This window comes from Aotus nancymaae, unplaced genomic scaffold, assembly GCF_030222135.1.
Source record: "Aotus nancymaae isolate 86718 unplaced genomic scaffold, 86718_ANA_hifiasm-v0.15.2.pri h1tg000028l, whole genome shotgun sequence".
NCBI lineage: Eukaryota > Metazoa > Chordata > Mammalia > Primates > Aotidae > Aotus > Aotus nancymaae.
Genome location: NW_026988441.1, coordinates 8376072 through 8386648, shown reverse-complemented (window position 1 = coordinate 8386648; position 10577 = coordinate 8376072). Strand labels below are relative to the sequence as shown.

The 10577-nt window shown below is 54.3% G+C and overlaps 1 protein-coding gene across 2 annotated transcripts; it reads left to right on the top strand.

The window, feature by feature from the left end:
- The first annotated feature begins 145 nt into the window (after positions 1-145).
- FKRP (fukutin related protein) lies at positions 146-10290 on the top strand. 2 transcript variants are annotated; one of them, XM_064381135.1, is made up of 3 exons: positions 146-1179; positions 5436-5507; positions 7192-10290. In XM_064381135.1, the coding sequence occupies exon 3, from the start codon at positions 7231-7233 to the stop codon at positions 8716-8718; it is 1488 nt and encodes a 495-aa protein (XP_064237205.1). In that variant the 5' UTR covers positions 146-1179; positions 5436-5507; positions 7192-7230; the 3' UTR covers positions 8719-10290. The 2 variants fall into 2 exon arrangements, with proteins under 2 accessions (XP_064237205.1, XP_012302041.1); XM_012446618.3 differs by lacking the exon at positions 5436-5507.
- Positions 10291-10577: the final 287 nt, after the last annotated feature.

Sequence of the window (10577 nt, the reverse complement as noted above, 5' to 3'; positions counted from 1 at the left end):
GGGGACGGCGGCGAGCGCGAGGCCGGGGACGAGCCTCGCCCACCCAGGTCGACCCCGAAGGCGAGCGTGCCCGCGCGGGGGGCGGCGGGAGGGAGATCGCGCCCCGAGGAGGGCGAGGGAGACCCAGGCCCCGCCCGACGGTTGCCCTCGCTGGAGTGGGACTGAGGAAGGGGCCGCTTTCTGACCCCCTCCTTCCGCTTCACCCCGGAGAAAGAGCCTTACCCCTTCCCCACCCAAACACCACTCTCCTGGACAATTACTTTTACTGTGAGAGAAAGGGCAACCAGCAGTGGCCCCATCCTCTCTGATTCCTGGCCAGGTTGGTTGTCATGGTAACCCTTCCCCAGCGGTGGGGGCGAGTTGGTGGGGGGCAGTCTTCCCCTCCCTTACATCTTTGTGGTTATGGAACCTCAAAACTCTTCGGACTGTGCACCAGGAGAAGGTTGCTAAGGTAACCAAAGTCCCTGGTGGTCCTTCTGCTCCTATCCTCATCGACTACTGTGGCAACCACCCTCCCATCTAGCACTCAGGTAGAAAGGACCCCAGCCCAAGGACACTGATCTCTAAGAGAAGCACCTCTTCCCCAGCCTCTCCCCCACAGCCACCTAGTTGGCATTACCATGGTAACCGTCTTCCCTTTCCCATCGTGAGAGCCCATTCACCAAACCAACCAGGTGTTTTTATTTAGAGGAGGAGATGCTCAGTTGAGGGGCAGTTGCTATGGTTACAAGGCCTGGTTACTATGGTAATAGGGCAGCCCCCTTCCAGTGACCCTAGGAGCCAAGCCCAACCAAGTAGGGGATGTTTTAAGATTGTCTCTCAGGGCGCAGTGTGTCTAGGAGGGGGTTGTCATGGTAACAGCTTCTGTCGGTTTCTAGCCCTACCTTTTCTGGACACATTCATGCTAGAGGGATGCTCATAGGTTGCTATAATAACTGACATCCCTCCCATTCACCCCACCCCACTCCGGAGACACTCCATGTAGTGCCCAAGATTATGGGACTTCAAGAGAAAGGATTCCCTGACCTTCCTCTTACCACTTTAGTAGATAAGATGAAATTGTGCTCTATTGTGCGGAAATGGCTGATCTGGGGTTTTCTGGTTCCCCTCCTCTCAGGAGTGCAGCTCAGCTGGGCTGGAACTGCCCTCCTGGAACTCCCCCAGCCTGCAACCTAGGAGGTAAGCCGTCCCTAGAGTCACCCTCATTCTCATGGAAACTGCCCTCCCCTCATTCCCTAAGGCTTTCCCACGTGTCTTGTTCTTTTCTACCCATCCCATCCCAATTCTGCAGATGCAGGGACTGAGGCTCAGGGCAGATCAGAGCTCAGGCTCAGTAAACCCAAGACCTGAAGAGAATTTGGATTCATTTACATTGTTCTGTGGGGACTGGAGAGACAAGCACTCAGCCTCACTGTCCTCTTCGTCTCTGACCACGGTTTCTGTTTGTTTGTTTGTTTTTTGAGACAGAGTTTCACTCTTGTTGCCCAGGCTGTAGTGCAATGGCGGGATCTCAGCTCACCGCATCCTCCACCTCCCATGTTAAAGCGATTCTCCTGCCTCAGCCTCCTGAGTAGCTGGGATTACAGGCACGCACCACCACGCCTAGCTACTTTTTTTGTGTTTTTAGTAGAGACGGCGTTTCTCCATGTTGGTCAGGCTGGTCTCAAATGCCTGACCTCAGGTGATCCACCCGCCTCGGCCTCCCAAAGTGCTGGGATTACAGGCGTGAGCCCCTGTGCCCAGCCTCTGACCACCATTTCTAAAGCAAGTCCCCTGTTTCTCTCTTGCACCCTCAGCTGGTCTCCTGCCCTGTCTGTAAGTTTTGTGGTTTTTGTCAGGTTTTTTTTTTTTTTTTTTTTTTTTTTGAGACAGGGTCTCGCACAGGATGGAGTACAGGGGTGCAATCTCGGCTCACTGCAACCTCCACCTCCCGGGTTCAAGTGATTCTCCCACTTCAGCCTCCCCAGTAGCTCAGATTATAGGTGTGCACCGCACCACCACTCCCAGCTAATTTTTGTGTTTTTTGTTAGAGGTGGGGATTCACCATGTTGCCCGGACTGGTCTGGAACTCCTGACCTCAGGTGATCCACCTGCCTGGGCCTCCCAAAGTACTGAGATTAAAGTGTGAGCCACCACACTTGGCCCTGTCAATCTTTCTATCTTCTGGAGGGCTGACCTAATGAGTACCTCATTCATTCTGTATCCTCAAAACGCAGGGTCCACCACAAAGAATACTTGAGTTTGTTGAGTTACTGAGTTGAATTAATTTATTAATGTGCCATAGTCGAGCTTTGAAAACACCTGTCAGGTTAGGGCTGGGGAAGGCTCACCAAAGATGGGCTGAGAGTCAAGGCTTCAGAAAGAACCTGAGAGAGAAGGCAGTTCTGTTGGTTTAAAGCATGACACTGTAGCCAGCTTCTTGGATCAACTCTTGGGTCTACTACTTCCCACTGCGTGACTTTGAATAAGAGACTTTAACTCTCTGTGGCTCTGTTTCTTCCTTTTTTTATTTTCATTTTTTGAGACAGGGTCTCACTCCGTCACCCAGGCTGCAGTGCAGTGGCATAGTCTCGACTCACTGCAACCTCCACCTCCTAGGCTCAAGTAATCCTCCCACTTCAGCCTCCACAGTAGCTGGGACTACAGGTGCACGCCACCATGCCCATCTAATTTTTAAATTTTTTTGTAGAGACGGGGTCTTACCAGTCCATGCTGGTCTCAAACTCCCAGGCTCAAGCAATCTCCCCCGGCTTTGGCCTCCCAAAGTGCTGGTATCACAGACATGAGCCACCGCACCGGCTGGTTTCCATTTTTAAATGTGATCATAACATAAGGATTAAGCAAGTGAATGTGCATAAAGTGCTTAGAACAGGGCTTGGTACGTGGTGAGCTGCTAGAATTGTTATTATTATCCTCCCGATTCAGAAAAATGTAGAACATTCTGACCTTCAAAATCATTGCTTCTACTTTGCCCCAACAAAGGGGTTTGTAGCCCTTAGAGGTGGTGAAGTCTGGATGACCTTGTCAGGGTACTCGATGATTCCTTTCCTGGTGATTCCTTTCCCCACCTCAGTTCTCTCAGACCCTCACCAGCAGGCGGCACCTCCTCATCTGGCCATCAAACCCGCTGGTGTCTGGTCTGCAAGAGCCAAGGGCTGTGGTGGGCCTGAGGGTCGCCAGGACCTGGCTGCTGTCCTCTGCCCTGCTGGGTACCTCCTGGCCAGCCCAGAGTCAGTCAGACAGTGTGGCGAGAGCCAGGGCCTCGAAAGCGGAGACCTAGGTTCTGGTCCCTGCATCCTTCCCATCTCTCTGGGCCAGAGGTTCCTATCTTTCTTTTCTGAGACAGGGTCTCGCTCTATCACCCAGGCTGGAGTGCAGTGGCTGGATCACAGCTCACTGCAGCCTCGAACTCCTGGGCTCAAGGGACCCTCTCACCTCAGCTTCCCTCCCAAGTAGGTGAGACCACGGGTAGATACCACCACACCTGGCTAATTTTTGTATTTTTTGTAGAGACAGAGTTTCACTATGTTGCCCAGGCTAGTCTTGAACTCCTGAGCTCAAGCGATCCTCCTGCCTCAGCTTCCCATAGTGCTAGGATTACAGGAGTGAGCCACCACACCCAGTCCAGATTCCCTATCTTTTCTTTTTTTTTTTTTTTTTTTTTTCAGACAGGGTCTCGCTCCATAGCCCAGGCTGGAGTATAGTGGCTTGATCTCGGCTCATTGCAACCACTGCCTCCCAGGTCCTGGTTTAAGCAATTCCCCTGTCTCAGTCTCCTGAGTAGCTGGGATAACAGGCACATGCCAGCATGCCCAGCTAATTTTTGTATTTTTAGTAGAGATAGGGTTTCACCATGTTGGCTAGGCTCATCTTGAACTCGTGACCTCATGATCTGCCTGCCTCAGTCTTCCAAAGTGTTGGGATTACAGGCGTGAGCCACCATGCCTGGCCTAAACTCTAAGATTTTAAGATTTTTGAGGGCTTAAGTTTCTGTGGTTGCAAAGGTTCCTGCCCCTGCACTAAGGAACTCCACAAGGGCGGGGATGCTGTCTATCTCTGAGTGTCTGCCGCTCTTATCTCCAGTGCCTAGAACAGAGCCTGGCCTGTTGGAAGAGTTCAGCAAATCAAAGGATCAATCTAAAGTCCAGAAAGCAATTCCAAGATTCTGAAGGTTAGAAAGGACTGGACATGGTGACTCACACCTGTAATCCTGACACTTTGGGAGGCTGAGACGGGAGGATCAATTGAGATCAGGAGTTTGAGGCCAGTCTGGGCAACACAGTGGGAGCCAGTCTCCACAAAAATGTGTTTAAAACATTAGCCAGGCACAGTGGTGTACACCTGTAGTCCCAGCTACTTGGGAGGCTGAGGCAGGAGGATGGGTTGAACCCAGGAATTCAAGGCTGCAGTGAGCCGTGATTGCACCACTCCACTCAAGCTTGGACAGCAGAGCAAGACCCTGTCCCTTAAAAAAAAAAGTTTTTAACTTAAAAAATCAAGATTAGTGGCTCGGTGCAGTGTGCAGTGGCTCATGCCTGTAATCCCAGCACTTTGGGAGGCCAAGACGGTCGGCTCACTTGAGGTCAGGAGTTCAAGACCAGCCTGGCCAACATGGTGAAACCCCATCTCTACTAAAAATAGAATAATCAGCTGGGCATGATGGCATGGGCCTGTAGTCCCACCTACTCAGGAGGCTAAGGCAGGAGAATCGCTTGAACCCGGGAGGCAGAGGTAGCAATGAGATGAGATCATGCCACTGCACTCCAGCCTGGGAGACAGAGGGAGACTCCATCTCAAAAAAAGAAAAAAGAAATGAGAGCAGTTTGCGAAAATGTTCAGGGTGACGTAAGCATACAGGTTGGGGGAAGCATGGCAAGAGATGATGGTGGAATGGCGGACAGACAAGGGGAATGTCAGAAGAAGCTTCCACTTTCTCCCCTGGGCACTGGGGAGCCATGGCAAGTTCAGAGCAGGGGAAAGAGAGGCCCAACTTGTGCTTTAGGAAGACTCCTCTGGCTGTCATGAGGAGTGGAGTTGGCAGGAGATCTGGGGGAGGTTGGATGGAATGTGGGTGGCCCTGATTGAGGATGGAGCTATGGAAATGGGGAGGAGGGGACAGAGGATTTAGGACATAGGAAGGTTAGCTGGACGTCCCCTCTCTCCAGGAGGGGCAGAAACCTGCAAAAAGCCTTCATGGGGAAACTTTATTTGAGCATCTGCTTGGAACCCAGAGCTACACCACCTGTGCTGGAGACCAGCCAGCCAAATTTTCGAAGTTGTGATGGGGACAGGGAGACAGCGCCATCTAGGTCTTGCTTGAGGGTGTGGCCAGTGAATGTGGAGTGGAGTGTCCTGGTTGGCAGCCTCTTTTAATGCAAGCCAACCCACTTTTTTGTCGTCGTTGGGTTTTTTGAGACGGTCTTACTCTCGTCCAGGTCGAGTACAGTGGCATGATCCTGGCTCGAGCCATTCCCCCACCTCAGCATCCTTAGTGGCTGGGACCACAGGTGAGCAGTACCACACTCAGCTAACTTTATTTTTTGTAGAGATGAGGTCTCCCTATGTTACCTAGGTTGATCTTGAACTCCTGGACTCAAGTGATCCTCCTGCCTTGGCCTCTCAAATTGCTGGGATCACAGGCGTGAGTCACGATACCTGTCCCCACTTCCCCACTTTTACTTTGTTTTTCTTTTTTTTTTCCCGAGATGGAGCCTCGCTCTGTCACCCAGGCTAGAGTGCAATGGTGCCATCTCGGCTCACTGCAACCTCCACCTCCCAGGTTCAAGTGATCCTCCTCCCTTGGCCTCCCAAATTGCTGGGATCACAGGTGTGAGTCACACGGCCCACCCCACTTTCATTTTGTTTCTCATTTATTTATTTAGATGGAGCCTTGCTCTGTTGCCCAGGCTGGAGTGCAATCTCAGCTCACTACAACCTCCACCTCCTGCATTCAAGTGATTCTCCTGCCTCAGCCTCCTGAGTAGCTGGGATTATAGGCGTCCGCCCTCACACCTGGCTAATTTCTGTATTTTTAGTAGTGAAGGAGTTTCATCATACTGGCCAGGCTGGTCTCAAACTCCTGACCTCAGGTGATCCACCCGCCTTGTCCTCCCAAAGTGCTGACATCACAGGCATGAGCCACCGTGCCTGGCATGATTTTTTTTTCCAGCACCCTGCTTTAAAAAAATTTTTTTTTTAATTCTAAGAAAATATATATAACATTAAATGTACCATCTTAAAAAATCTTAACCATTTTTCAGCACACGGTTCAGTAGTATTAGGTGCATTCACACTGACGTGCCAGCAAACCTCTGGGACCTTTTTATCTTCCCAAACTGAAACTCTGTACCCATCAAACAACTCCCCGCTGCCCCCTGGCTCCTGTCATTCTACTTGTTTCTATTAGTTTGACCCACTCTTTAAAAAAAAAAAATTCTTAGTGGCCAATATTTTAAAATTGGGATAATTCTAATTTTTTAAAAATGAAATCATTTCTGGCTTTTCATGCAAAACCACAGCTGTCAGGCTGAGCATCAGGTAGATGATGGGATGGCACAGGATTTGGGGAAGTGACGAGGTGGCAGGGAAGGTACTTGAGGGCTGTGGCATCAGCCTCATTCTGGAGCCAGGGCCAGGGTGTTTGGGGGCAGGGAGGAGGAGATGGGTTGGTTTCCTGGAGGAGGGAATGGTAGAGAGGGAGATGAGAGTGGGAATGGGGTTAGGGTGTTTATAACTGAGCCTGAATCTGAATAAGTTGACAGAGAATAGGCAGAGGGTGGCACTGAATGAAGAAGGGAAGGTGATTCACTTTAAGAAAAAAAAAAAAAAAAACTTACCCAGCACCTAATGTGTATCTGGCTCTGTTTTGGCTTTGGGGACCCAGCCAGGCTCAGGTCCCTCCCTCCTGGGTCTTGAAAGCTAGTAGAGACACACTTTTCCCCAGCACTGATGTCTTAAGAGTGGTCAGGCTGCGGTGGGGGAACCCAGGGGGCTGAGGGCGCCCAGAGATGGTGCATGACCCAGCCTGGGAGGTCAGGAAGTGCTTCCTGGAGGAGTGGAAGTCAAACCTGAAGCCAAATAAGGAAAAGAAGGGGAATTGAGAAAGAGCTGGGGAAAGGGACAAGGCTGAGGGTGGCAGAGGGGGCGGTTCTGACAATCAGCTGCAGCCTTCCCTTTCGTCCCCCTCCCCAGGATGCCCCGGAGGCCCAGCTGGCCCCAGACTTCGGCCCCATGCGGCTCACCCGCTGCCAGGCTGCCCTGGCAGCCGCCATCACCCTCAACCTTCTGGTCCTCTTCTATGTCTCATGGCTGCAGCACCAGCCTAGGAACTCCCGGGCCCGGGGCCCCCGCCGTGCCTCTGCTGCCGGCCCCCGTGTCACCGTCCTGGTGAGGGAGTTCGAGGCATTTGACAACGCAGTGCCTGAGCTGGTGGACTCCTTCCTGCAGCAAGACCCGGCCCAGCCCGTGGTGGTGGCAGCCGACACACTCCCCTACCCGCCCCTGGCCCTGCCCCGCCTCCCCAACGTTCGTCTAGCGATACTCCAGCCCGCCCTGGACCGGCCAGCCTCGGCCTCGCGCCCAGAGACCTACGTGACCACCGAGTTTGTGGCCCTGGTACCTGATGGGACGCGGGCTGAGGCACAGGGCCAGTTGGAGCGCATGGTGGAGGCGCTCCGCACGGGAAACGCACGCCTAGTGGCCGCCCCTGTCGCTACGGCCAACCCTGCCCGGTGCCTGGCCCTGAACGTCAGCCTGCGAGAGTGGACCGCCCGCTATGGCGCAGCCCCCGCCGCTCCCCGCTGCGACGCCCTGGACGGAGACGCAGTGGTGCTCCTGCGTGCCCGCGACCTCTTCAACCTCTCGGCGCCCCTGGCCCGGCCGGTGGGTACCAGCCTCTTCCTGCAGACCTCCCTTCGCGGCTGGGCGGTGCAGCTGCTGGACTTGACCTTCGCCGCAGCGCACCAGCCCCCACTGGCCACGGCCCACGCGCGCTGGAAGGCGGAGCGCGAGGGGCGCACTCGGCGGGCAGTGCTGCTCCGCGCACTGGGCATCCGCCTGGTGAGCTGGGAGGGCGGGCGCCTAGAGTGGTTTGGGTGCAACAAGGAGACCACGCGTTGCTTTGGAACCGTTATAGGTGATACGCCCGCCTACCTCTACGAGGACCGCTGGACGCCCCCCTGCTGCCTGCGCGCGCTGCGCGAGACCGCCCGCTACGTGGTGGGCGTGCTGGAGGCCGCGGGCGTGCGCTACTGGTTGGAGGGCGGCTCACTGCTAGGAGCTGCCCGCCACGGGGACATCATCCCGTGGGACTATGACGTGGACCTGGGCATCTACTTGGAGGATGTGGGCAACTGCGAGCAGCTGCGGGGGGCCGAGGCCGGCTCGGTGGTGGATGAGCGCGGCTTCGTATGGGAGAAGGCAGTTGAGGGCGACTTTTTCCGCGTTCAGTACAGCGAAAGCAACCACCTGCACGTGGACCTGTGGCCCTTCTACCCCCGCAACGGCGTCATGACCAAGGACACGTGGCTGGACCACCGGCAGGATGTGGAGTTCCCTGAGCACTTCCTGCAGCCGCTGGTGCCCCTGCCCTTTGCCGGCTTCGTGGCACAGGCGCCCAACAACTACCGCCGCTTCCTGGAGCTCAAGTTCGGGCCTGGGGTCATCGAGAACCCCCAGTACCCCAACCCGGCACTACTAAGTCTGACGGGAAGTGGCTGAAGCCCTGACACCCTCGCCTTTGTTTTTCCGGGGTCTGTTTGGATGTGGAGAAGCTTGGGGTGAGGGGTGAGGGGTGGAGGGGTGTGTGGCCGATAGGGGGAGGGGAAACTGACCAAGAAAGAAATTCGAAGGAGAGCTTGAGAGAAGGCTGACATTGGCAGGAGGAGAGCACCAGGACGAGGATGGGAAGAGACCTCCAGATATTCTCAAATGGTCATGCCCACTGGGAGCCGTGGATATGCATGGGGACATGCTGGGTCGTCCCAGTCATTGAGGGAGCCAAGGGTGCCGCGCCGTCCTGCAAGGCCGAGCACGGCCCAGACCCGAAAAAAGTGTCCTGCCCAAGATTCCGAGAGCCCTGCGCTCGGCGGCAGGGGAGGAGTTTTGGAAACAGAAAGAGTGCAGGCTCTGGAGCTAGAGTGGCAAGATTCAAATCCTGGCTCTATATCGCTTATAAGTCAGGTGGGCCTGGGGGAGTGTCGCCGGTTCTCTGTGCCTCAGTTGCCTCCAGGATGTGGGACCCTTGGTTGCAGGGGTTGCTTCCGCCACTAGAGGGCGCGCCGGTCCCGCTCCTGGTGGCTCACTGTGGCTCCCGGGTCGGCAGTACGCCCGGGGCCTCTGTTCCATAGCCATCTACTCTCTTGAGCCTCTCTCTCCAAGTCCCTGTGGGAGGCGGGACAGCAGTGACCGAGATCTCACCTTCTTTCGGACTGCGACCTCCTTCCCTCCTGGAAGAGCCGTGACCTGCATGCTGCTCTTAACGCCGTCTTGCAGAGGAGGAAATGCTCAAGAGTTCCGAGGTGCGGCTATGGTCGAGAACCCAGTGCTGGGCCTGGAGCGGGGGCTCACGCCTATAATCCCAGCACTTTGGGAGGCCGAGGTGGGAGGACAGCTTGAGCCCAGGAGTTCGAGACCAGCTTGGGCAACATGGCCAGACCCTGTCTCTATTTTTAAAACAGAAAAAGAACCGAGCTCTGGATCTCAGCTCTACTCATGATGATTACCTCATTTCAGCTGTCTGCACCTACTTCCCCACTTGCGCGGCAGGGTAGACAATTACCATAGCTCACATTCACTGAGCACCTACTGGGTACCAGGCACCATTCTCAGTGTTTCACCTGGGTCAACTCATGCATCCCTCACCTCAGCGCGCTGAAGTCACAGCTGCTGTTACTTTCATTATACAGATGAGAAAGCTGAGGCCAGAATGGTGAATCACTTGCTCAAGGTCAGGCAGCATAGGAAGGGGCAGATCAGGGGCTGAACCCAGGTGGTCAGGCTCTGGAGCCCACAGCTGTCTTACCCACTATGCCCCTCTCTAGTCATGGACCCCAAGAGGGGCTCGGAGGCCCACTTAGCAGGCGAAAGCAGTGGCAGTCTTCCTTTTTTGATTATGCACCTAAGAGTAAATGATATTTGGGCATGTGTTCCCAATGTGTGTGTATTTATTTATAAACACGTACAGACACTACTATCTGTATGTTCGTAATAAAGCTGAAATTATTCCATTTTAAAATTATGAATATGAATAGGGGTTTTTTTGTTTCTTGTCTCATCCCAATGACTTGTTTTGCACTCCCAGGAGTGAGCACCCGGCACCAGGACCACAGGTTAAAAAAAAAAAAAAGCTGGCCAGGGACGGTGGCTCACACCTGTGATCCCAGCACTTTGGGAGGCTGAGGCAGGAGGATCGCTTGAGCTCAGGAGTTTGAGACCAGCCTGGGCAATAGAGCAAGACCTCTTCTCAATTGAAAGGTGGGCCTGGGGAAGCGTCGCCATTTCTCCGTGCCTCCAAGAAACGAAAGATGTTCACAGGAAGGGGATCCGGAGTCTGGCTGGGTTTAAATCCTAGTTGGCCA

Excerpts from the sequence above, each read along its gene's own strand:
- FKRP (XM_012446618.3), top strand. The coding sequence starts at position 7,231 with ATGCGGCTCACCCGCTGCCAGGCTGCCCTGGCAGCCGCCATCACCCTC.